This window comes from Adiantum capillus-veneris, chromosome 4 (assembly GCF_014529385.1).
Source record: "Adiantum capillus-veneris isolate H3 chromosome 4, ASM1452938v2, whole genome shotgun sequence".
Lineage (NCBI taxonomy): Eukaryota > Viridiplantae > Streptophyta > Polypodiopsida > Polypodiales > Pteridaceae > Adiantum > Adiantum capillus-veneris.
In genome coordinates, this window is record NC_140934.1 from 69,094,238 (window position 1) to 69,122,212 (window position 27,975).

Consider the following 27,975-nt stretch of genomic DNA (forward strand, 5'->3'; position numbering starts at 1 on the left):
CTTCAGGCCCAACTGCAGTGGGTGGCTCTATCCATGTCCTCATGGTATCCAGCTGGATCAGGTCCTGACGAATGAGTCTAGTAATCTCCACCCGTGTAAGAGACATCGAGGGTGCCTAAAGAGAGTACTGGAAAGGGGGCAGCCTGTCCATGGTGAAGCCATGCATCTGAAACCATGTCGTCATCTGTGCATACCAGCATGAAGTGTCCCCCTGAAGAGCTAACTGTCTGGAAGACTTAAGGGCCAATCTAGCATATCTGTCTCTAGTAGTATCCCACAAGGTGTGCACAAAGGAGATTGACCTAGTAAGCGCCTCAATCTCCATAGGAGGGGCAGCTAGCTCTGCTCGAATGATAGCGTGGGGTACGGAGGCCTTGGCTCTGATCAGTCGAGAGATCATAGATATCAAGGGCCTCTCCATACATCTCCAACCATCTTGGCCTGCAGAAGGTCCCCATATCTACACCGCATACAACATAGTTGAGTCTACTAAAGTATCAAAGAGCCATAACTTTGTCCGAGGTTCCTGCAATTGAACCCGCGAACACATCCTCTCCAAGCCTCCCAAGGCCGCATAAGCTCTAGTCAGTCTAGTCTCTGCTGCTCTCCCCAAAGAAAACCTCAGCCCAGTGAAGACAACCCCAAGGTAAGTGTATGCATCTGTATACTCTACAATCTCCTGACCATATGTGAAAGTCGGTGTTGATTCCTGATCCAATGTGGTGTGGTGTTAAACACCATAACCTTGGTTTTACCAAGGTTTACAGACAATCCACTATCCTCTGCAAAATTGCGTAATGCATCCAACTGTCGATGCATACCCTCTGGTGAGTCAAAGATCAACACAATATCATCATCATATAACAACAATGGGATCCACGTCCCTGCCAGCTGGGCACCTCTATCACCCTCTCTGTCAATGTAATCAGACACCTCATCAACATACATACCAAATAGAGTAGGAGACAATGTGCAACCCTGTTTCACCCCAATGGTGGAGTGAACTAAATCAAATATCCCCTTCAGGGTGCGTACATGTCCCATCACTGATCTACCATAATCCCCCAAACCAACATTATGGGCACCCCCATCTCCTGCAGTCTGTGCATCAATCGAGCTCTCAGTACCATGTCAAATGCTTTGCGGAAATCCACAAAGCTACAATAAATCCGTCTCCCATGTGACCTGGCCTCCTCAATGATGGCTCTAAGTTTCAGAATGTGATCAAGAGTGGAGAAACCCCTCCTAAAACCGGCATGGCCCTTTGCTCGTACACCCTCACCCTCTGCCCAATTACTCAGCTCCTGCTCAAGAATGGATGCATACAACTGTGCCAATGTGTGCCCAACCATAATAGTGCGGTAATTCCCAAACTCTGTAGGATCACCTGCCTTGAAGATAGGCACAATAGTAGACAACCTCCAAGTCTTAGGTAACCCCTCACACATGGCACGATTGAACAACACTGCAAGAACCTCTACTAGCATATCTCTAGCATGTATAAAGTTCTCTGCTACTAGACCATCATGATCATATGCCCTACCGGTCCTCATCCTGTCAATGGCTCTCTTTACCATCTTAGTGGTAAAGAAGGTGCTGGTAGGTGGGCATGGCTCTGTAGGATCTGGAAGGGGGTCCTGTCAAGGGACTATATATAACGATGTCGCATACTGGCCCCACACATCAGGAGAAGTAATCATTGGGGGAGGGAAGTGCTCATGAAAGAATCTCCATGCCTCTCCTGAGTCTCTACTCAAGAATAATCGATACAAGTCTCCCTCCATCTGGGCCAAATAAGCTCGTTTCTTCCGTCGCACAAGGCGGCGGGAAGCAATTTGAAAGTATCTGTAAGTGATGACTCCTAAAAGAAGATCTTTCTGGATCTGGGCTCTCATGTCTCTGCACTCCTCATCATACCAACTATTCTAAGGCATGATCCCAGAATGTCGCCTCCGACTCGGTTGAGTGTGTGGGTATGCCTCTGATGTTGCACCATGCAGTGTCTCAGTCAATAAAGTAGTGCACTCCTCCACTGAGAGACCAGGACTAGTTGTGCATAGACGGCTATAGATCTCCTCTATATAAACTGAGTCAGTCTCTGGTGTAAATGTATAACGGGTCTGTGACTTGCCTCCTGATGTCTGGGTTGTACTATACTGAAATGAGACAGACAATGTCAAAAGAGCGTGATCCACTGCTACACCCATTGGTTTGGCTCCCGCTATGAATTCCTGAATACAAGGAATAAAGCTTGGATGTGCCATAACATAGTCCATTGTACTGGCCCCGTGTCTGTGTGGAAAGCATGTGAAACTGGCTGCTCCAGGAAATCTCTGTAAGCCATGAAGTATGGCTAACCCATGTGTGGTCGCTATCTCCGTGAGCTATCTCCCATACTCCGTATGCTCTCTATCCTGTGAGCATTTGTCAAGCCCCAAGTCACCCACAGCCAACTCTCTAAGCATCTCATCGGAAGTGTCATAGAAGACTGTTTCTGAGAGTTGCCCGTTCGGGCATTGAAGTCCCCTAGGAAGATGATATCACCATCCCTAGAAAACTCCCATATATCATCATCTAGTATAGAGAAAGGCGATTGTCCTTTGGGTATAGCATATACTGACATACTAGGGGGGAAGTAACATATGGCAATGTATAGGAATCGGCATGTGTCAGCTCTCAACCTCACCCACATGTATCTAGCATGATCATCTCTCAGTACAATTTGTAGTAGTGGTTGCAACTCCTCCCTAAATAGCATTGCTACTCCTCCTGAACCTCTACTTCCATGCTCAGATCTCGTGACTGTCCTATGGGCTGTCTCCCATCTGTATCCCACCACATGTGGCATAAGCTGTCCAGGGGCCTGATGAGTCTCTGAGAAGAAAACAACATCCCTCTCTCTGAAATTGTCCTCAAAGGCACCAACACCCAACCTCATAGATCCATTACAATTCCAAGTAGCCATCTTCAATGTGGTCCCATAGGTCTCACACAGTGCCGCTCTAAAATCACCACCCGACCATCTCTGTGAAAGTCCGTCTTTCCCTTCTCCCTTGCAACCGTAATCTCTGGCATTACCTCTCTCATATGTGCAAGCTGTGAGAGAGTGAGATCATCACCGAGGAAAATACTTGTCTTCTTGAGAGTGGAAGCATAGTATGAGAGCTCTCTCTTTTGAAGATTCTCCCGGGCCACCACTCTTCTTGCCCACTCTCCATGCCTTTGTGTGTGAAGGCTTGTCCAACCCCATCATGGATGTGAGGATTGTGACCTCTTTTTCCACATTGTTTATGTCTTTGAGGCCGGTTACCCTCACATGCAGAGCCCACATCCTCCTCCTTTGTTCCTCTTTGAGGGACATGCTAATAAGAGAGAGAGAGAAAGAGAGAGAGAGAGCTCAGCACAGTGCAAAAAGAACAAGCTATATTTTGATTAATTTGAAACCATTACATATATGTAAAACTTTCCATGCAAGAAACTCTACTTAAACTATGTCCTTCCCTACATGCTATAGAGTGTGTACACCACATGGGCTTGAAAACCCAGACTTCCCCATTGGAAGCAAAGGAGAGCCCATCGACGGCTATAAGGAGAAAAATCCGTTGGAAGAGGATTCCTTGGCCCCCATGCGAAGGTCATAGAGCCAAAAAAAAGTTACTTTTTTGAGATTTTTGTCTTGTTTTCACTAGCGAAACAAAACTAAGTCGTTTTTCTAGGGTTTTGGACTCAATCCATTGTTAATGACGAGAGCCTGTTTCTAGATTTTTCCTTCTTTTAACTCTGTTTCCATTAGGTACAGAGACCTGCCAAGGACCCCATCACGGCTTTTGCATCAGTAGGTTGGGGACTTCACAATTATCAGGGCCTCCTACTAAGCAAAGGCCCTTAAGAATCAAAAAGCTTGTATGCAACCCGCCTCGCACCAGTTGGTCACTATTAACATTCAAGTGTCCTTGTACAAATATTTGCTCGTTATTTAGTGGCATAATTCGACATCGAGATTATAGTTCAAAACTATCTTCTTATCAGAAAATGGAACTTAACAAAAATTTATTCTTATGTGTTTGTGATATGCTTCCATCACAGTTACCACATTTTCTTCCTATATAAGGCCTTAATAGCATGGAGCTCTTGGAAGAAATTGGGGAGAAAGCTTGTCGATCACTACCACCTGGTAAATTGATGGCAACAATTACATTCTTTCTATTTCTTATAAGAGAGGCATTATCGGATGTAGGCCATTGTGGCATATGCTTGACACTTGTCTGGATGGCTGCAACTTATTTAAGACTCTACTTAAGATAATAGAAAACTATTTGACCACCAATGTACTTGTTTTACTAACCCTTTATAGCATATTTCTTGAGATATTCAGTTACTAAAATCCAAAAGTCCAATGAATTAGAGATTAAATAGCTTTTTTGGCCTAGTATACATGTGTTTGGAACTAAGCTCAAATATATACATCACAATGAATTATATATGCTCAATGAAAAACCTGGCTCATCACATATATACATCAACATAGAAAGCAAGAAAAGCATAAAGATTATCACTTTAAGGGCACTTGGGACGATACAATACTAAAATTATCTACATTTCAGAATTATCAATCTTGTATAGAATTAGCTTGGTTTCAGTAAAGTTAAAGAACAATTTGAATGTCCCAAATAGAGGAAAAATGGTGTTGCACTATCAAGTCCATGTATAATATGCCTAACTTAATAGTAAGTTTCCCTACGATACAAAATTTACCATTAAATAGACAAAGGTTAATATTTATATGGAAACCCCGTAATATGTAATTGAAACAAAAGTGTGGAAACATGTAGTAATTGGCATTATAAAGCACCCTTTAAAATGGCCTCTATTGATAATTCATGGAGAAAACGCACCATTTGTTTTTGCTAGTTTAGGTTAAGGTTACTTAGTTAAGAGGGCATAAAAATTTGAACTAAGGCTTTTGGAGCCAATTATGCATTAAAGGAAAAAAGTGGTGGTATTTTCATAAATGAATGAGTGACACACACACACACACACAAGAAGAAGAAGAAGAGAAATTAACGTCGTAGGAAGCTATCCCAAGGAACCTAAAAAATATATCCGATGAATGTTGAACTGAAGACCTGTTATTCAAGAGGGTAATTGTATAACCAATCTACCACACTTGGGTGATAGATTGGAGAGGAGAGGGGGGGGGGGGGGGGGGGGGGGGGGGGGGGGCTACTATTGATCCTAGTGACCACCATCTCGAGAGACTTTATCACAAATTTTCTTGCAATAGGTGCCTCAATGCATCTTAATTGAAGAAATCTCCAAAAGTGAATTGATGAAAGGTTTGGAAGGAAAGTAATAAGTGGAAAGGTTGAGATCTTGAAAAGGTTGAACTACAGCCTTCTATATTCAATGTATGAAATGATCGGATTCCCGCATGCACACCCGTGCTCAAAAAAAACTTTTTTCCAAAAACTTGGCAAACCTACATATGTGAAACAACATAGGTAAATTGACAAAATTTGAAGGTTTTTTACACCAAATTACACTAATTTTTTCAAAATTTTGTAGGTTTTCTCACCTTCAAAAATAAAATTTAGAGGTAGATTTCAAAACTTGTAGGTGGGATAAACCTAGGTTTTTTTCGAGCACTGATGCACACACATGCATGCAAGAGATTCCGGGCACATACCCCAACTACACATGCCTGTAAGAATGGTCTAATTGCCATGTCAAGAATTATCAATATCAAGAATTAAATTGTTTTAATGTCAAGTTTATAATTAATTTTGCTGCCATGAATCTCACCTAAATGTGGGGCTTGGGACAACAATTATAGCTAAAATTTGTGGTACAAGACAAATTCATCGGTGTCTTTGTAACAGAGATGGAGGGAGCCTTCTCAGGAAGCTCCTTTAGCTTCTCTCAATACTTACGTTTGTTGGGTTGGCATGCATGTTTACTGGGCTTCATTGCTGTTATTCAAAATTTAATTTCTTCATGGATTGTTTCACGATGGCGGCTCTGTTTAAAGCAACGTGGTTAGACGGCTCATTCCCTGTCTAGATTGCTGAATGCATGACATTCCTCACTAAGACTACCACACTTGCTTCATGAATTCCGAGTCTGGGAATTCTCCTTTTGTAGGAATCAAGCTTAACTACTTGTCATTTGCTGGCTTCTTGACATCCACAATCTTGATAACGGAGCTTGCTCCAATCCTGTGCAATGCCACAATGGCATCTCCGTGTTTGCAAAGACCTCTTTCAAGGATGTGAGAGATGGCAAAGCTCAAAATCTCGTCGGAGGTATCGGTTTCCTTTCCCTGTGATGATGCCTCAGCTAAAAGTGGGATGATGCCACGGCATATTAGGCTATGCCGGTACGGACATTCTTCTCCAAAACTCCAAGTCAAATTGTTGGTTTTAATTACAGGCACCACAACAGAGACAATGGGTACCGAAGGCCTATACTTGGCAACAAGCTTTGCAGTGACTCCTACAAACAAAAAGCAATCAAGCTTCTTAGTGCAAGTGAGCAATTTGACAATTTTTGAAGAGAACATGCAAGTAAAACTTTTAAGAAGAGGATAGCCAGTCCTCTCTGTTTGAAAATCTCTCTCTCTCTCTCTCTCTCTCTCTCTCTCTCTCTCTCTCTCTCAAACACACGCACACACACACACGAGGTAAGCCAATTTGCTTTCCCAAGTAACAATGCAGGTTGGGAAAATCAAGCTAGAAAAACTAACAATCAACAGAAAGACAAGCTTGATCACAGGAAAAATTAGAACCATTTGTACGTGTGAGCACCATGCTCAAAAGAAAGCAAAGCTTGACCATAAAGAACATGAAAACTACCTGTATGTGTAAGCACCATGATCAAAGATGCTCGTACCGTCCATGCAGCCCTGACCGCAGAAGAAGCCAAGCTTTCAAGAGGACTCAGGGGCATCTCTGCAGACCTCATTCGCTGCTTGAATATTCTCTCATAGTCAAGAGAGGCTTCTGCCTCTACACAAAGATGAGCCATTACCCTCACAGCATCCTCTGGGAAAGCCCCAGCTGCAGTTTCCCCGCTCAGCATGACTGCATCAGTTCCATCTAAGACGGCATTTGCGACATCTGTCGCCTCCGCTCTGTAGAATTTCAGGAGTCAGCATGCATGCAGGTGATCAACGTTACATAAGCAAAAAAATATAAGCATGTATGGTACACATGTGCACATGCAAGTGCAGATGTGGGTGTATGTACATGTTTGGTTTTTGATGTGTGCGCGTGCACCCGTGCGCATGCATGCATGTGGGTGGTGGTGGTTTCTTTTTTTTTTTTTTTGGGGGGGGGGGGGGGGGGGGGGGATTGAATGTTGGAGGGTGCAAGAGGAAGGGCAAAGGTAATCCACCTTGAGGGCCTTGGAAACTTGATCATGGATTCCAACATCTGAGTGGCCGTCACGACAGGTTTGCCAATAGCATTGCATTTGTAGATCATCATCTTTTGTGCAAGAAAAATCTTTTCGATGGGTATCTCCATGCCCAAGTCACCCCTCGCCACCATCACGCCATCTGTTTCCCTCAAGATTTCATCGAAATTCAGTAGGCCCTCCTGATTCTCAATCTGATCCATAAACGCACATGTCCATCAAATTTACATGCACCTCGCACTTGAACCTACCTGTTGCACAAGATTTTTCACCTGTACCTAGCAAAAATAATCTCTTCTCGTAGGTCGAACAAAGATGCTTTGGTTAATTTTTTGTTGACTAAATAAGTCCAAGCAGCAAACATGCATTGAATGAGATGGGCAATTTTTTAATGCACACAGACACCAATGAATGCTTTATTAATGGACAGTCATCCAACAAAGCCAACAGTAGCAAGGCGTCATATTTGAACTAGACATGTAAGAGCACCAGGCCATAAATGCAGCATTTTCTACATGTAATAGTCAATACCTTGGAGATAATCTGTATGGTCTTTGCATGCTTTCCAAGTAGGTTCTTAATGTTGATAACATCCTGCCCCTTACGAACAAAGGAGGCAGCAATAAAATCAATCTTGTTGGGGACACCCCATTTGAGGATGTCCTCTTTATCCTTGTCAGTGATGGTGGGCAAGTCCACAATAACCCCAGGTAAATTCACATTCTTTTTCTCACCCAGAAGAGCAGTATTTTCACACCGACACTTGATAATGCCGCGTCCCATATCACACTCCAGCACTGTCAATGTGATAGTTCCATCCGAACACAGAATTATGTTACCAGGTATTACTGCTGATGGCAGCTGCTTGTAGCTCATGCTTATCATGTTGCTGTCACCCTTTACGCTGTAGTCATTTGTGACCACTATCACCTGCCCTTCTGTCAGTTGTATTGGCTTGCCGTCCTTCAACAACCCAGTCCTTATTTCGGGCCCCTGTCAATTAAATGCCAACTTGAAAAGAATAATGTCAAGCTTGCATCTTCCCCTTCCATCCATAACATAAACAAACAGCAAGAACAAGAGAACTTTTTACAAACAGCAAGAGCTGAATGTTTAAAACGATGACAGGGATACCTAGAACTCAAAAAAAGCATGCAAGCCCTTTCTGGTCCACTTACTGCACTTGCTCACAGAGAGTGAAAGTGCATGGTCAGATACGTACACAAAATGAAAAGGCTCTCTCCATATGCAAACAATCATAAGCACAGAAATATGACAAAGCTGATCAGGAGTACTATTCAGGTTTGAGCCCAGGCTTTTAATCAGCATTATCCATAGAGGTATGAAACTGCCTCTGATAGAAACCTTCTATTTCACAAATGTCTGACGATTGATGTTTTTAGTTATGAATCATTGATGGGCTTATTTATATCAATCCTTTAAGCATGTTAGCCATGATGCTAGCTCAGACCCCTGCACAAATAAGGAAAACTAGGTCTTCCAACCTATTGATTGGCCCCATTCTTTGAATGAGGCTAACCTCTTCGAGGAAACTCTGATAAGCCAGTATAGTATCCCTTCATGGGCCTAAGGCACGGTGTAGGCTCCTCTTGAGAGCTCCCTTTGTACCCTAGGAGGGATGTCTTTCCACACCACACGATTCAAGATAAACTCACCTAGAGAATCGAGGATCAGACTATTGAACCTTGAGTCCAATTCATTGTGACAAAATGTGCACTAGATACAAAGATATGTTGCCTATACAGCACAACTTTATCCGTGTGTTTCAATGTGTCACATTTGAGGATACCCAAACAAATCTGTGTACTTGATCAGCAAAAGTCAGCTACTTCTATCTCTATCCTGCAACAGAAGATTGCATGCATGGTTCCCAATAGTTCCTCACAAGCATGAGACTATGGTTTAGTTACATGCACGTACATTTCAGCAACCACAATCAGGGCTGTTCATGTTGTGAGGGGCAATGGCAACCACAAAGTACATGGCACACACATGAAAAATGACATGCATACATAATATGGACCTTGGTGTCGAGCATGACGGCACACATTAGCTGTGTATTCTGCATGGCAGTCTGGAGATTTTCGAGAGTCTCTTGGTGGTATTCATACGAGCCATGTGAGAAATTGAAACGGGCAACGTTCATGCCAGCAGTGAGGAGGCGTTCCAGCATGGCAATGTCGCGGGAGCGGGGGCCAAGAGTGCAGACGATTTTGGTCTTGCGGCAGCGAAGAGCATAAGCGACCTCCTCATCTTCCGCTTGTTTTTTCTCATCTGTGGGAGATTCACATTTGCGAGCAAGCTTCTTCATGTCTATACCTGCTGCTGCCGCCATTGTCAGTTCACTTACCTGCAACCTAGTCAAGTGACATCCTGATCTGCTTCTCGCAGATTCCTGCCCTCCTCGTGTACGCCTTGAACAGACGCGAAGAGCAAGCAATCGGTGTTTGTTCGTAATGAAGCATATTAATCGCCCCCAGCGCACATGCGCCGCTTCCGATGGTTCAAAATGTGAGAAACAGAGACCGACCGGTCATCACTTGAAATTGAACTTTGAGGGTATTTGAACCTATTTGAATGGTCGTGGAAATGATTCCACAACATTTTGCTTGTTTGTTTAAAGATATGCTAATGAATTCGCGAACATTTTTCAACTGTAATTGTATACATTTTTGTCAAGTACGAAAAGACATGAGGTTTTTGTTTAGCTGAAAGTTTAGCTTTATTTTGATTGATAGCTTTTCTTCATGTTCACCAATAATGTTGCACTTAATCTTCTCAGGATTTCTTTCTGTACTACTGACTAATCTTACTACGGTGGTGTCTTTGAGTTGAACTTTTTCTACATTTTACCGGCTTTGACCACCTGCTTCAGTCGATGTTGCTTGTTTGGTTGTGATACTGCACATTTTGCTTGCAACTCTTGCGCATTATTTGCTTGCATTTGAGTAATTTTTTCCACTGTATTTTTTGATAAAATTTGTCTCTTTGGAGGAGATTTTGGTGTTGATCTTTCTGTAGCTTTTTCAGCTTTTACTTCCATCAATTTTGAGCTTTTTGTCACTTGTTCTGGCAGTTGGAGGTTCTGCATCATCTCATGGAAATCTTTGACTTCGGTCTTGCTATCTGAAGGGGTTTGTACAAGTCCACAGACTTACTAACACTCATTGTCGTCTTCATCTCGATATGTCTAAAAGACCTACCCCACGAGTTGTTGGAGGTCCCATCGTTGCAATAGCTTCAATGACCAACAAAATTATCAATCCGGAGGGATGAGCTACCCGGCTATGGCATGGAAACACTCACACGGTTAGTAAGCTAATCGTGGCAACACAAATGGTTAACTCTACGAGGTGAGCTTCTCGGCCTATGGAGGAGCTAAGCTGCAATGAAGGGAAATCTCCACATCCACTTCTCTTCACCTCTAATCAACCCAAATACACACACTACGATTGCAAGACGCACACAACACTAATCCTCATGCAACACACTAATCGCAAGCACACACACATAGATCTATCGAGTACCACACTCCAATCAAACCTACATGCACACACAAGCAAAAGAGGACAATGACACAAGATTAGAGAGAGATTAACCACTAATTAGTTAAGATCTAGTTAATCTAAGCATCATAGACAATCATAAGTAAGAGAGACGCATAATGAGAGAGAATGAATCATTGATTAGTGTTAATCAAGTCTCATGAGCAAGGAGAAGCTCAAAGACTCCATAGCCACACACTTCAAGAGCTCTCACCAAAGAGTGCTCTCAACAAATGAGCTTGAGAACTCTAATTTCTTTTACACACTGCCTTATATACCTAGGTTAAAAATATGCAATGTCCGGGCGCCCAAGGCCTTTAGGGCTCCACTACTTAGTGAATCTGCACTCTAGGCACAGTAATTGGCCTATTCTTTACAGCTTGGATGTCAGGCCAAGGGCCAAACCAAGGGGTCACGGACTCGGCCAAGGGCCGGCTGCCAGTGGGAAGGGGTCCGAAAGGGGCTAGGAGCCTATTAAAGGGAGGCTGGGCGGATGGACCAGGCATGGCAGTCCCTTGGTGCTTACACTGGTATCAGAGCTTCAGGCTATTTTGGGACTGAGGCACATTTTTGGAATGCATGTTGCATGCAATCTCTAGTGGAGGGGAAAGAAGCCGAAGCCGAAGAGCTAGGGCGCGTGCAGTAACCCTTTGTCGGGGCCGAGGCTACGCGGACGACCTGCACCGAATTGGGTGTAGCTGGGCTCAGTAGGAGCGCAAGGGGAAGGGCTGCAAACCTCGTCACTGGCCTGGCCTCAGCAAGCATCGCCATCGCGAGGTAGAGCTTCAAGAAGCAAGGCGTAGGCGGCCGTCGTCTGCAGCAGAGAACTCCACGATTTTTTTTATAAAAAAAACCCTTAAGGGTAGGCGGTTCACACCCGGCAAACCCTAGAGGGTTTTCAACAAGGGCCATCCCTTGCTAAGTCTGTTGCTCCAAGGGAGTTGTCTCCGCATCGATGGGCATACACAGCACACAAAGGCTATGGTACTGCATATTTTATAGCCCGCATCTGCTGCAACTCGGTTTTTCAAATTTTGACACGCCAAAGCTTGGTCGCATATATTCCCGGTTTTGGTTTTTGCGTACGATGTACGTCAACTTGGTGGTGAAGGTACATTGCTTCGTGTTCACGACCTTCTCATCGGCTGCACCAGTTGTAGGAAAATTTCAAGTTCCTTTGGCGTAGTGCATACGATGCAACCACGCTCGTTGGCAACGCCAACTTGATCAAGGCTTTCAAGACCATCATCGGCTGCAAACTTGATCATTATTTTCAAGTTATTCTTCGTTTTGGATTGCCGTTCGCTTTCGGATTCAGCATTTTTTCCCATCCAAGGCGTAATTATCCGATTATTTATAGCAACCTGCTACAAGCTCATTGGAATTCAGGTACTCTTCTTTCTTTTCTCGCACAGTACGTCCACAGCATGGATTCGGACATAGATATGCATCATGCATTTGATTTCGAGCAATCCGCACTCGTTTCGTCTGCCGATGCCACACGGACGGTTCCTCTCATGGAGAGTAATCGTGCCCCAATGGCAACAGACGATACGTATGAGTTGCTGGACATGCAAGATTTCCGTGCATTGCAAACACGCATGACTGTGCTTGAAACGAATTTTTCACAATTAAATCAGAATGTCACAGCATTATCCGATTTGATTAAGTTGCATATGCGGCAGAAGGCCACGGGCCCTGCTACTCAGCCAATTCAGGAGCACGGCTCCACACTAGGCCAAGGGCCAGCTGCTGGGCAAGGCCCTCCTTCGGGTCCGTTGCACTCTCTGACCCAAAAAGAGGTGGACAATTTGTTGAAAAATACAAAGCCACCAATTTTTCGGGGAGAAGAGCGTGAGCAAAACAAGGACACCGTGAATATTTTTCTCGGTAAGTGGGATGGTATTCATGACCTTAGACGTACCCCGGATGCAGCCAAGGCACTACAGACAAGTCTGACTTTGGACGGCAAGGCCTACAAATGGTGGATGTCTCTCAAGCAGAAGGGCATGCTACCACAGACTTGGGCAGCTTTTGAGACTGTCTTCAGGAAGGAATTTCTACCTACCAATGAGAAGGATAGAAATTGGACCGCCTGGGACGAATGTTCTATGCGCCAGCATAAAACATTATTGGAATATATTTCCCATTATCGGGATGTGATCCTCAAGCTGGAAGGGATGGATACCTTTTAGCAGGTGCGTGGGTTCATCCGTGGGTTAACTCCCGAGCTTAAGAAGCACGTTAAAACCCAGGATCCACAAACACTTGAGGACGCAATAGTGCAAGCTCACATCCATGATGATCCCGATGATCGGGCATTGCATAGTTTGCATGTGCACGGCACTACACCTGTTTTAATACGTCTACAACATGTGCATCATAAAAGAAAAAATGTCTCTACTCCATCAGAGACATCCAAAAAGCCCAAGGGGTCTAGAGGTCCTCTCTCAACGGAAGAGTTTGAGAAAGCCAAAAAAGAAAAGTTGTGCTTTAAATGTTTGGGAACTGGACATAGCAAAAAGGATTGTCCCAAGGGGAAATCTTCTACTCAAGACAAGGGGAAGGAAAAAGCAGTACACATGGTGCAGTTTTTACCTCTTGAGTCATCTTCCCAGTTTGCTAATGTGGAAGTAACACACACCGAGGCGGTGCATGAGTGCTGTATCACGGTCTCCATGTGGCAGCAAACTTTCGTACCACATGAGTTGGTGCATATGCATGGCTCTATCCAAGGGCACAGGGTGCGGATCTTGGTAGACGATGGTGCATCGCACAATTTCATTAATTACAAATTGGTGAAACGACTCAAATTGCCCCAAACCCCGAGTTCCCATCGCTACAAGGTAGCAATGATTAACGGTCATGATGCTGAGATATGGGAAACTCAGGTTAGAGATGTACCTCTGGAAATTCAAGGATACCGTACCTCTTTGGATTTCCAAGTCATGAATATGGAGAGGGTGGATGTGGTTCTTAGTCGTGAATGGTTGCATAGTTTAGGATCATCACTTAGACGTAGCTATGAGCATAATAGTCTAATGTTCGAATCCAATGGTGTGCACGTACTGCTGTTGGGGGAGAAGGATGTACCTTCCTCACCACTTATTTGTACAGTTGAGCTTATGAAGCTCGCTTCTGATGATGCAATAGAAGAACTCTTTTTGTGTTATTCACTGTGCCATTTTATTTCCAATGTGGATGATGTTTTTAATGATGCTAAAGTTTTGAATCAAACTTCCTCAACGCTGCATTCTTCTCTCTCTCCTCTTCCAGCTATGTCTACTAATTCAAAACAAGCAAATGTTGCTAATGAATTGAAGGAACTTTTAAGGGAATTCAAGGATGTGTTCCCAGATGATTTGCCACCAGGGCTACCGCCGACACGTTATGTGCAACATGGCATAGACGTGGTTGCAGGCAGTAAGCTAGTGAGTAAACCGCCTTACCGAATGAGTCATTCGGAGGCTGCTGAGGTGGAACGTCAGCTTGCTGACTATCTCAGTAGAGGGTTTATTCAACCGAGTTCTTCACCATGGGCCTCTCCCATTCTCTTGGTGAAGAAAAAGGACGGTAGTATGCGCATGTGCGTAGATTACCGTGGATTAAATGCGGTTACTGTTAAGAACAAGTACCCATTGCCACGAGTAGATGAGTTGTTTGATACGCTCACCCACGCTCGTATATTTTCAAAGATTGATTTAAGATCTGGGTATCATCAAGTATGCATCAGGTTTGCGGATATACCCAAAACAGCGTTCCGAACAAGGTTTGGACATTATGAGTTTTTGGTAATGCCCTTTGGGTTAACCAATGCTCCAGCTACGTTCATGACACTCATGGATAGTGTCTTGAGACCATACTTGGAAAAGTTTGTTATCGTTTTCCTCGATGACATTCTTGCATATAGAGCATCTGAGGAAGAGCACTTAGTACATTTGAAACAAGTGTTTCATTTATTACGCCAAAATCAGTTATATGCCAAGGAATACAAATGTGATTTCCTCAAGGAGGAAATTCACTACTTGGGGCATGTTATTTCGGCTGCAGGGTTACACATGGATCAATCCAAGGTGGATGCCATTCGGAGGTGGCCCTCTCCCAAAAATTTGGAAGAGCTTTAGATTTTTTAAGGCTTTGCACGTTTTTATCGACGATTCGTTAAAAACTATGCCCATATTGTTGTTCCCATGACAGATCAGCTAAAAGCCAAGGGCAAGACTTTTCAGTGGGGATTGGAACAACAGCAAATTTTTGACAAACTTAAGGACACATTAGCCACAGCTCCTGTTTTGGCTATTGTGGATCGCTTAAAGCCATTCGTTTTGGAAACGGATGCTAGTAATCATGCGATTGAATCAGTCCTTCTACAGGAGGAAAGGCCGATTGCATTTGAAAGCAAGAAGCTGGATTCAGCACAGCAGAATTACTTTGCTTACAAACGAGAGCTCTATGCAATAGTGTCTGCTTTAAAGACATGGAGACATTATTTGTATGGTGCACAGTTCGAGATTGTGTTTAACCATGAAAGCATCAAGTGGTTTACACAACAAAGTGATTTGAAGGGTCGCAAGGCCAGGTGGGCTGAGCTTCTTCAGGAGTATGACGCCAAGCTAAGATATCGTAAAGGGCGGTACAATGTAGTGGTTGATGCTCTCAGCCGAATGCCAGAGATCAACTCTCTCCTTTTCACGGAATTGCGGAGTGAGTTTTTGGAATCTCTCAAAGGTAAGTGCGAGCATGATACTACATACTCCAAGGTGTGGAGCTATCTTAGAAAGAGGGATCCTTCTCACTCCAGTGTTGGTAGTGGTTTTGTTTCCTCCACACCCAGTTCTCCTCGTTCGAGTGATGAACTGCAGAGATGGATGAATTTTTCCATAGATGATGGGTACCTACTCCACAAGGGAAGAGTGTGTGTACTGACGGACGCGGACATTCGGCGCCAAATTCTTTATGAATGTCACGATAGTCCAAGTGCAGGGCACCCGGGAATTAAGAAAACTTATGCACTCGTAAGACGACAGTTTTACTGGCCAGGTTTGCATGGGTATGTTCAAGACTATGTCTTGCATTGCCAAAAATGTCAAGTTAATAAAGCAGAGCGCCTGAAAGCAGGAGGACTCTTACATCCTTTAGAGATTCCCAACGGTAAATGGGAAAGTATCTCCATAGATTTTATTGTGGGTTTACCAACCACTATTTGAGGACATGACTCGGTATGGGTGGTCGTAGACCGGTTGACTAAACTTTGTCAGTTTATTCCAACAAAGTCAACCATTAAGACCCCAGACTTGGCTAAGTTATTTGTGGACAATCTTTACCGGTTGTATGGATTGCCAAGTAACATTGTGAGTGATCGTGATCCCAAGTTTAACAGTCATTTTTGGAGGGCTGTTTTTAAACGATTGGGTACACAACTTAATTTAAGTACGGCTGATCACCCTGGAACAGATGGTCAGACGGAATGAGTCAACCAAGTGCTAGAGGATATGCTATGAGCATACGTTAGCAAGAAGCAATCAGATTGGGAAGATTATCTTTCTATTCTTAAGTTTTCATATAATAGTGTTAAGCATGTTACAACTGGTTTTAGTCCATTCATGCTTATGTATGGTTTTCAACCTAGATCACCAGTGACGGTGGGGTTGGCAACTGAGAAGCTCCAACAGGTCAAGGAGTTTCTCCAAGATCATATGGAAATGCTGAGACTTGCTCGTCAAAATGTTCGACAAGCACAAGATCGGTATAAGAAGTATGCTGATGAGAAACGTCGGCAAGTTACCTTCACGGAAGGTGAAGAGGTATTTTTGCGTGTGCCAGAGCATTCAGAAAGTCTGAAGACTAGACCGACGCCCAAATTATCTCCCCGTTATTGCGGGCCATTCAAGATACTCAAGCGAGTTGGTGATAGGGCCTACAAACTTGAGTTACCTACGCACTCGCGTGTCCATCCGGTATTTCATGTAAGTCGTTTACGTAAACGCTTGCATGGGGACGACAATGTTATCGGCCAGCAGATATTGGTTGATTTCACTAAACCTCCCACTCAACCGCATGAACCTGAACGCATTTTAGATTTTCATGAACTCCGTACTCCTCATCATGTACGTAGTCAATCTTTAGTCAAGTGGAAAGATCGCCCTGAAGAGGGTGCCACTTGGGAAAACATAAGTGTTCTTAAGAAGAAATTCCCCACTTTTGTTTTCAAGGACGGAAACGCTTCTCCAAGGGGGGAGTAATGTCAGGCCAAGGGCCAAACCAAGGGGTCACGGACTCGGCCAAGGGCCGGCTGCCAGTGGGAAGGGGTCCGAAAGGGGCTAGGAGCCTATTAAAGGGAGGCTGGGCGGATGGATCAGGCATGGCAGTCCCTTGGTGCTTACATTGGAACTCCCATTGAGCCCGTAACACATTAAAATATTACAATGGCTTGAAATAATTCGGGAATTTACAGTACGTGATCATTTTGGAAAAATGTGAAAAATGTGTAACTCCAATCTTTACTGCTTCTTCATGTTGACCTTCAATGTGTATCCGTACGTCTTCGGTCTTTAGCAGCTTCTGTTAACTGACGTTGACTCAGTTAACATTCCCCCCTTCCTATTTTAGTGTCCGTCCTCGGGCACTGTTGAAAAGTGTCCGTGGAGGCTGTGGAAGGTATTTGATTGGTTGTTGATGGACTGATTGTCTTCATTTGTCGTTGAATTTTTTGATGAGGTTCAATTTGCTGCAGCATCTTCATTGGTCCGAATATGTCTGATGTGAGAGATGATGTTGCATTTGTGCATTGTAATAGCATAATAATGAGCCTGATGTTTATTTATGAAAAGTATGTACAAGGGAAGTAGAATGATGGGGTTCTAAATTAGGGTCTAATACCTCGATGACCAAATGAAAAAAATCCAGTGGGAAAAAAGTGCCTTTAGGATACACACATTATTGGGGTACTTATTAGCATTGAAAATATTAATAAAGTACTCAAGGGATTATTTGCTGATAGATATGAAATTAAAAAGGCAGCAAATATGAGAGGGTAGCATAATGGAACATTGGTTTTGCCTATTGTAGTCCACTCAAGGTGCATAGGTGGAAGCAAAAAAAGAGTGTCTAATGCATATGTCCAATGATGGGACATCCTATTTATGCATACATAGAAATGCATGGAAACAATATGCTGTGCAAGAAGGATTTTGAGGGGTTCTTCATAAAGATGGTGTAGCTATAAAAGCATATGACATGGCTTTGCAAGCTGGCACCCCTTTAAGAATGGTTTTCGTTGACGAGGATATGTACTCTCATCTTAGTGTGCAATGTGCGTGGGTGTTGGACTCTACGACACTCCACCAATTGTAAGTTAATAGACTTCGACTCTTATGCTCATCATATCAGCATGAGCAACATTACTTTAGATATGCTCAACTCTTTCAGCTTGAGCATAAGCCTAATAACTACGACTCTTAGCACAGAGTTTAATATGACTTGAAGCTTTGGGACTAATGCTTTGCTCATTTTATGGCTCAGCAGCCCGACTCTGACTATGCCAAAGAGTGTTTTTTGCACCCTGGCGACTTGACTTTTTACGTTCTTGAGCTTACTACAAACATTTCTTCAGGTAAAAGTAAGCTTGAATCCTCAAAAAGAGGATTAGTGAAGGACCAAGTTGGCATCGAAGGTTTCTTTTGCCATACCTGTTTTATCTTCTTTGAATCTGCATTCGCCTTGGGTGGTTCATCCTTCTTTGACTGTGAAGACTCCATTATCTGTTTGATTTTCCAAATAGGCCAATTGATAGGATTCTTTGATGTTGTTGTAGGCCTCTGTTGATTGTCGGCATATGGCTTTTGACGAGGAGCATTGGAAGACTTAGGAATCCAAATCTCTTGATGGCTTTTGTATCTCCTTTGTTGACTTTGCTTCGTTCTAGGTCTTGTTGAGTTATTGAGAGCTTCATGTAGGTCTGGTGTAGTTGTAGCTGGCTTTCGGTTGATTGGTATCCAAATCTTTGTATAGCCTGTGTAGAATCCTTGTCCAAGAGGAAGATTCTTTGAGATCCATCTCTGCTCAGTATCCTCTTGAGAGTTGTGATAGACTTCAGCATTTTTCGATTTTGCTTTGTCGTATACCTGTTGCTTAGGTATTCTAGAATATTGTCAAGGTTGATACCTTGTGGGCCTTCCTTCTTGGGAGGGATTTGAAGTTACTTCATATGCCCTAAATTGTGGTTTTGGTACCCATATGTGTCTGTTACCTTCATAGTACTCCTGTTCTTTTAAGCTCCATTGTGATGCTATCCATCCCATGTGTTTGTCTTTCTGTGTTGATTTCCTGTCTTTAATCCAAACCGGATCATTGACTTTGACTAAACTGCTCGGAACAAACACTTGCTTGACTTTCCTTTGCTTTTTTGAGTACTTTGGCTGAAATATCTTTGCTTTTCTGGGTGTCTCCTTAGAGGTTTGAGTTGGGTCAACAATTGACTTGAAGTTTTGAAAGCCTGACTTGCTTGAAGAAGCTGATCCATGAGGGTTCTTTGATGTAGAGTCATATGCTATCACAACTTCTTTGCTAATCGGTGGAAGTTCCACTTTAGCTTTACCTTTGTCTGCACGATTTGTCTTTGATTCTTGTGACTCTTGCAACTCTGAATCTAGTTTTTTTGGTTCTATTGAAGATCTTTGTCTTGATTTTGCCATGGTCTCATCTTGATCTAGCTGTGTCTCTATGGAGGGTGCCTTGAGACTCTGTTTTCCACTTTGACTTACATCAGCTGATTTAGCTGGCAATGAGTGATTGATCTTTGGACTTCCTATTGCTTCTTGGTTGTCTGCAACTTTGTTCTTCTCAACTTTTGGCTTTGATGGCATTCTCTGCTCAGTAGCTTGCATGGTTGCGCTTTGCTTTGTTTGATCTGCACTTGCTATTGCCTGGTTTGCTTTACACTCCTCTGATCACATGAAATTGAGCTTTGATGATCTGTGAACTTACTTCAATGGTGGTGGAGATGATTCCCCAGAATTCTACTCGTTTGTCTCCTGATATGCTCACAAATTCAGTAGCATCTTCCAGTTGTGGTTGGCCACATCTTTTCCAAGTCCGAAAAGACATGAGGTTCTTGTCTAACTTGAAATCTAGCTTTACTTCTTTTGACAACTTTTCTTTGTTTTCACCAACAATGTTGCACTTGATTGTCTCCGGATCTTTTTCTGTATTGAATGCTTTTGTTGTGGCAACGTCCTTTCATTGAGCTTTATCTGCATTTTCTTTGCTTGGATCACCTGCTTCAATTGATGTTGATTCCATTGGCTGTAATATTGCACTTTTTTGTAATTGTTGAGCATTGTCCTCCTGCATCTGAGTAACCCTTGATCTTAAAAGATCCATTGTACTTTCTGACAGAATCTGTCTCTTCGGAGGAGATTTCGGTGGTGACCTTTGTGTAGCTTTCTGGACTTTAGCTTTTGTTGACTTTGACTTTTTTGTCACCTGTTCTGGTAGCTTGAGGCTTTGCACCATCTTCAGATAGTCTTTGACTTCATATGGGCCATCCGTAGGGGTATGTACAAGGTCATATCTTGCTGATATTCGTTACCATGTGCATCGTGATATGCATATGTGAGCTTAATCACATGTAACTGCTTGAACACTATTGTACTTGTCGGCTTTTGACTTTGACTTGTGGAGATCAGCTGAAACTTTTGTCCCTGATAATCTTCATAGAAGCATTTGTCTGTAGACTTCGATGGAATCTGGCTCAATTGGAAACTTCCAACAACCATATGATCTTTCAATGGTTTCTGCTTTGAAGAGGTCTGTTGGCTAGAAGCTCTAGGGCTTCTAAACTGGTGTAGCATTTCCTGGTACATAAGTTGAGATTGATGGATTTACAGCTCCCCCCTTCCTAGGTGATCACTATAGCCTGTTTCATTGTAGGAGTTCAAAATTGTTTGGCTCTGGTTTAGTCTCACCTTTTGGGACTGTGAAGGTACACTTTGGGTAGCACTGTTGCTATTTGGCATCTGTAATCCTTTTGCATAGTTTCCTATGTATCTTCGTGAAACATGACAAATTATTTCCCAAGTCAAGCTATAGATGGCATCATCTTTGCCCTGATATTTTCTATCCCATGGATCTCTTATGATATGAGCTTCTATGGTTTCAGGACCCAATGCATCATAGATGCTAGACTCTCGTCTATATCTACAATTGTTTTGGTCAAAGTGTATGCTCGTTTGGTCACAACAACGAAGTTTGATTTCCGATGGAGGAGAGTTTGGCTCTAAACAGATTTCTGGGTTCACTCGGGTATATCCTTCAGCTCTAGAGAGGATGGGCTATAATAGATTTTTTCCTTTGAAATGAACAATTCTTTCTGGTCTATCACTGGACGTACTTCTATGAGCTGGTATGTAGGTTGTTCAAACACAGGTTGATCCTTTTTGTACAGCTTCCCTTTTTGGTCTACATAGTGTGCATATGAATTATGTGTACCATACAAAGCTAACATCATTCTGTTTGATGTGTCCCTTAGACTCGTGAATGATTGCACACTTGTGGCAGTGGATGCAGAATCATTTGCAAACTTAACAGTCTTTTCAACCTTTGGTGATATCTCGACACCTTGACTACTTTCATGCAAGAATTTGTTGTTCACAGAATCAATTTTAAGCTCTTCAGGTGCCTGTGTATCTTTATGCTGATTTTGAACTTGCAGTGCAATTATTGGTGCTTCTAATGGTAATACAGAATCATCTGATTGCATTAAAAGTGACGAGTTAAATGCACTTACATCGAGATTTGCATTTACAATTTTCTATGTACCTTGCTTGGCAGTTGATATATCCCTGTTGTCTGGATTTCTTGGACAATCTTCAAAAAAATGTCCACCTTTTTGTCCACAATTTGAACAATACGCCATGACTGATGGTATTTCAATTAGCTCTGTCATGTCAAGCTCTAACTGAAAATATTCTGCTTCTATGGTTGCCAAGGTGTCGGTATCTTCTTTCAAAACTCTGAGCCTCAAGCTGTAGAGTGCTCCATCTTGACCTTTGTACCGTCTTTGGCTTGGTTCTCCGATTAGACTTGCTTCAATTGGTTGATCTATTGGATCGTGCAATTCGGACTCTCGACTATAGATCTAACCACTGTAATCCATGTCCAATGATCCTAATTGCATATGCACCAAATGTATGTTTTGCGGATTTGTGCAGATTTCTAGATAACCACTTGGGTTGATTTTTTGCACTTCTATCTGCACTTCATCTTTAAGCTTGCAATACCTCGCTCCACTGAAGTCTGTGAACATCTGGGAGTTCTCTGAATCTGGCTTGACTTTGACGAATAGGATCTTGGCTCCTGTGCTGCTTTTACTGCTCATTAGATATCTATGGCCTTCTGAATCTGTGTACAAGACTTTGTCTCCATTGTAGCCATATAGTTGTAAAATCCGGTCGGTTGCAGTTGCACTTGTGCTGCCACTGCTATTGGCTTGTCCCGCTGTACTTGAACTCTCAGCTCGATTTGAGTCCATGTTGGCTTGTTCTGTAAAAATTATCTCTTAGCAGAATTTCTCCTGCTCAGTTTTGATAAAACTGCTTGTGGCAAAGTACTTTTGCAGTTGACTGCTCTTCAATTTTACAAGAGTTGATTAACTCTAGCTTGACTGTGTCAAAATTAATTGCAACCTTTTGAAACGATGAAAAACTGGGCCTTTAACAGCTTATTCTACTATCCACCGTGATCGGTCGACTTTCAGCTTGATTGTGACAATTTAAAACTTTTTGACGCTCACGGCTTTGAGTTGGTCGTTTTGCTCGCTTTTTTTTTGGCTGATCTGATTCTTTTTGCTCGGTGTAATTTTCCTGGCTGTTCTTTTGCTTTTCTAACGCTTTCTGGCTCGTTCTGGCTTTTTTGCCTTTTTTTGGCACATTCGGTGAGTTCCTTTTCACTTTTCCTAATTATTTATGAAATTTTGAATTTTCTAAAAAATTTGATCTTTTTATGTTTTTTTAATAATTTTTTGGATTTTTTTTTGAAATTTTATGTTTTTTTTTTAAATTTTATGTTTTTTTTAACGCTTTTTTAAAATTTTTGATTTATTTTGATTTTTTTTGTACGATTTTGGATTTTTTGTGAGTTTTTTGCTATTCTTGTGATTTTTCTAATTTTTAAAGAATTTTTTGTAAGCTGTTATGAATTTTTTACAAATTTTTATGATTTTTTTGGTCAATTTTGATTTATCTGGGAGGGTTTTGAAATTTTTTTGGTGATTTAATTGTGAATTTTTGGATTTTTATTGATTTTTCTATGTGTTTTCCATTTTTTATGATTTATTTTTGTAAAGTTTTGATTTTTTTGGGTAATTTTTTTATGATTTTATGAGGTTTTTTATGAAATTTTTTTGTGATTTTTAAAAACCCTTTTCTATTTTTTAAATGGATTTTTGTGAGCCTTTTTTTTAAAAAAATTGGTTAATTTTTTATTTTTTAAATGTTTCTTTTGACTTTTTTTTAATTTATTGGATTTTTTGAGAGTTTTTATTGTTTTTTATTTTTTATTTTTTAATGGAAATTAAAATTAACTAAAATAATACAAAAATGACATGCAACTAATTACCTGGCTTACCTGCCGCTACGAGTTGACTTGCGTTGATGGCGCGCAGGACAAGACGAGACCAGTGATTGCGGGGAAGAGCACTCGAGGTAGGGGCATCGGTGCAGCACGTCAAAACAGGCGCAGAATACAAGAGAGAGAGAGAGAGAGAGAGAGAGAGAGAGAGAGAGAGAGAGAGAGAGAGAGAGAGAGAGAGGCGGCCTGTTTGTCGACTGGAGCACTGGTCAATGAGAGAGGGAGAGAGCATGGGTTAAAGGGAGTTAAGAGAGAGAGAGAATAAGACAAAGGAGATAGTGGGAGCGTGGAGAGAGAGAAAGAAAGTTAAAGGTGGAGAAGGAGAGAATGGGAAGAGAGAGAGAGGGAGAGAGACTGGGAAGAAAGAGAGGGGAGAGAGAATGGGAGTGTGAGGGGGAGAGTGGGTTCATGCGGAATGGAAAGAAAGAAGAAGAAGAGAATTTTAAACGTCATAGGAAATTATCCCAAGAGACCTTAAAGATCTAGCCGACGAGGAGTTGAACTCCAAACCTGTTATTCAAGAGAGAAGAAAAAGAAGAGTTTTTTATGTCGAAGGAGACTACCGCAAAACACCGAAGAGGTTTTCCGGCGTCAACTGAGGAGAGAGGAAATTGCAAATGCGCAAGCAGAAAACCATTCATGCGTCGAAAGGCATGCTCGAGAAGAGCGGAAGCTCGAGATCAATCGGCCAGTGCTCATTGAAGCAACTTTTTTCAAATTTTCAATTTTTTAATGCCCGAAAAAGCCAATTTTAGTCCGAAATTAGCCGAAACGCTAAAATTTACTCGAAAATCCCAAAAATCGCCAGAAAATCCCAAAATTTGCCAGGAAAGTACAAAAATTATTTGGAAAATTCCAGAAATCTTAAAAAAACATCGTAATTCACATTGAACATTTCCGATACGCAAAAGCACACCGAAAGTAGTAGATTTTTTCGAAAACACAATTTGCGACACAATCGTCAACCCGATCCTTGGAAATAGGAAAACACTCTAAACTCGACCACGAAGGGCACAAATGCAAACAAAATGATGCCGTAAATATGCACACAAAAAATAGCTTGTAAATATGGCAAAATCAAATCTCTATGGAATTATCCAAAAATTAGCAAAAAATTTACAAAAATTTACAAAAATTATCCAAAAAATTTCTACAAATTCTCCACACATTGGGGAACAGTGCAGCCAAATAAAATTGCCAAAATCACATCAATTCAATTGCCAAAAATTTTATCAAAAAATCAAGATTAGGCAATTAAATCGACAAAATTACCAATAAAATTAGGTCAAAAATTGACGCAATTAGAGTGTGTAATTCCCTGTTTTGAGCACAAAAATGCAGCATTTCATCATTACACACCTCATTCATGCAATCAAGACATTGAATTTACCATGCAACTTAAACACTTTTTAGGCAAACACACACTAAAAAATTGGCAGTTTTTACCAATCTTTAGGTGCGTACACAAAAGGGTTAAATTTGTCGGATTTGCAATGTAACTTCACAAATCAATAGTTAGGCATGAGCACAACACAAATCAATCATCACAATTGAAAAATCATGACGCACACATTGATTTCTAGGTGCTCAAATATGGGCAAAAGAGTGTACACACACATAAAATTAGCATACACACACTCACTTAGAATGCACACACACTTGATTTTAGTGCACACACACTTGAAATTGACCATCCAAGCATGCAATTAACTCAATTAGCAACCTACAATCACCAATTAGCAATTGAAACTTGTCAAATTCATGCACCACTAATTCTGAAAAATTTCGGCATTACGATGGTGTGAAAATGAATAATTGCAAAATTTTCAATCCATAACATCAACATTGCATTGCATCAACATTACATTGCATCATGGTGGGATTTCTACACAATTCTACATATCTCTAGATTCTAGAGAGGTTGAGCATACCACCTTAATTACCTTTCCATTGAAGATCAATTGAATAGTCGAATGCTCCAATCCTTCCTAGCAATTAGTAAGTTAGCAAAAATTAATCAAATTAGCAAGGGGTTAGTGTGAAATTAGAGTGTGTATATTAGAGTGTGTCAATCGTGTGTAAACACACGATTGGCAAGATATGGTCACATATTAGGGAATTATGAACACATTGCTTCATGCACACACATTCAAAATCCACAAAAACATAAACACACAAGTGAAATTAGTGAGAGAACACATTCATTTATGCCACAATTACACTAGCGTAGGCTGTCGTCCCCGGCAATGGCGCCAAATGTTGGGGGTCCCATCGTTGCAATAGCTCCAATGACCAACAAAATTATCAATCCGGAGGGATGAGCTACCCGGCTATGGCATGGAAACACTCACACGGTTAGTGAGCTAATCGTGGAAACACAAATGGTTAACTCTACGAGGTGAGCTTCTCGGCCTATGGAGGAGCTAAGCCGCAATGAAGAGCAATCTCCACATCCACTTCTCTTCACCTCTAATCAACCCAAATACACACACAACGATTGCAAGACGCACATAACACTAATCCTATCATGCAACACACTAATCGCAAGCACACACACATAGATCTATCGAGCACCACACTCAAATCAAACCTACATGCACACACAAGCAAAAGAGGGCAATCACACAAGATTAGAGAGGGATTAACCACTAATTAGTTAATATCTAGTTAATCTAAGCCTCATAGGCAATCATAAGAAGTAAGAGAGAGGCATAGTGACAGAGAATGAATCATTGATTAGTGTTAATCAAGTCTCATGAGCAAGGAGAAGCTCAAGGACTCCATAGCTACACACCTCAAGAGCTCTCACCAAAGAGTGCTCTCAACAAATGAGCTTGAGAACCCTAATTTATTTTACACACTGCCTTATATACCTAGGTTAAAAATATTCAATGTCCGGGCGCCCAAGGCCTTTAGGGCTCCACCACTTAGTGAATCTGCATCCTAGGTACAGTATTTGGCCTATACTTTACAGCTTGGAACTCCCATTGAGCCCGTAACACATTAAAATATTACAATGGATTGAAATAATTCGAGAATTTACAATACGTTACCATTTTGGAAAAACAAGAAAAATGTGTAACTCCAATCTTTACTGCTTCTTCATGTTGACCTTCAATGTGCATCCGTACATCTTCGGTCTTTAGCAGCTTCAGTTAACTGACGTTGACTCAGTTAACACGAGTCTTGTACTCAAGGCCTAGGAACTAGCTACAACATAAGAGAGATGTGGTGTGCACATGCACCTTCCTTCTTGCACCGGCCGCCCGATGAAGCTTCTATGATGACCCACCAACTTCGTGGACGTTTCAATAAAAGGTATACCAGAGACAACATTATGTTGGGAATGCCACTAGCCCAAAAAGTTCTAGAAACGAAGTTCAAACAAGACACTATCGTGCCGTGGCACGTACATAGTGTGAAATAAAAACATTCACTCAATTTTTAAACTTCTCGATGCAAGGAAAGAAAAGTAATCATGTACATATTGTGATATATGCTAAAGAGGCTACTGCAGTCGCTATCATGTACATACCTATCCGGGGAATCGTGGCCCTAGATGTGGCGCCTTTGCGTGCTTTCCCACTTGATAAGATGCATAATTTGGTTTGATAATGTACATATTCCAAGTGTTTCATGGTGGCACACCCATCTCACCTATAAAGAATGATGCGGGTAAAAATTGTCGAAAATAGCAGCTAACAGGCACCGCTGCAGGATTGCATGAAAAGTGACCCAAAATGATACATTGATGAAACATTATGCTTATCTATGATTTTTAAGTGATCCCACAATTTTAGGGATTTTTTTTGCTATGTGTGGGATTTTCAGCATAAAAAACGGTATGTTTTGGGTTAAAAATGACCTGAAATTGACCTAGTTTTGGTCCAAAGTGGGAAATAGCTCAAAAATTGACACATCAGCTCATATCCATGGGGGAAGAGAGAGAGAGGGCTGCTTTGTACTGAAAAAACCTACAATCTTCTTCTATTGTGCAATTGCTTCCATGGTTGCTCAATCTATGAATGCTACAGTCCAGCCTCTTCATAATCTTGTATATGAGCCTGTGAGGAAGTGAATTAGGGTTTCCCCTGATCAAAATGGTGTGTGGGCTTCAATATAGAAGCTCTTAAATTTCTGCAAAATCAGAAAATGGTCGCCATGAAGGTGGAAGCTCGAGTATTCCTTTCAGCTGTTTGATGTTACGACTATGTAATTGGGGGCGAGGCTACATGATACCATGAAAGAGATTTGGGTTTTGATTGAGATTTGTGATTGTATGAGCATTGAGGTTTCATGGCTGAAACTTTAGTGTTTTTAAATGGTCTTTTTAAGTGAAATTGAATGTGATTTAGTGATCCTCTCATCA

General features: G+C 41.8%; 1 protein-coding gene across 1 annotated transcript; it reads right to left on the minus strand.

The window, feature by feature from the left end:
* Nucleotides 1-5,713: 5,713 nt before the first annotated feature.
* On the minus strand, nucleotides 5,714-9,896 carry LOC147459363 (pyruvate kinase, cytosolic isozyme-like). The gene is made up of 5 exons (XM_086509815.1): nucleotides 9,458-9,896; nucleotides 7,945-8,406; nucleotides 7,393-7,607; nucleotides 6,852-7,129; nucleotides 5,714-6,492 (listed from the first exon to the last, which is right to left on the minus strand). The coding sequence occupies exons 1-5, from the start codon at nucleotides 9,767-9,769 to the stop codon at nucleotides 6,155-6,157; spliced, it is 1,605 nt and encodes a 534-aa protein (XP_086365941.1). The 5' UTR covers nucleotides 9,770-9,896; the 3' UTR covers nucleotides 5,714-6,154.
* Between the last annotated feature and the right edge of the window lie 18,079 nt (nucleotides 9,897-27,975).

Coding starts and splice junctions, on each gene's coding strand:
- LOC147459363 (XM_086509815.1), bottom strand. CDS start 9,769: ATGGCGGCAGCAGCAGGTATAGACATGAAGAAGCTTGCTCGCAAATGT. Junction 8,407..9,457: donor CCGTCATGCTCGACACCAAG/GTCCATATTATG, acceptor TTTAATTGACAG/GGGCCCGAAATAAGGACTGG. Junction 7,130..7,392: donor AAGTTTCCAAGGCCCTCAAG/GTGGATTACCTT, acceptor GAAATTCTACAG/AGCGGAGGCGACAGATGTCG.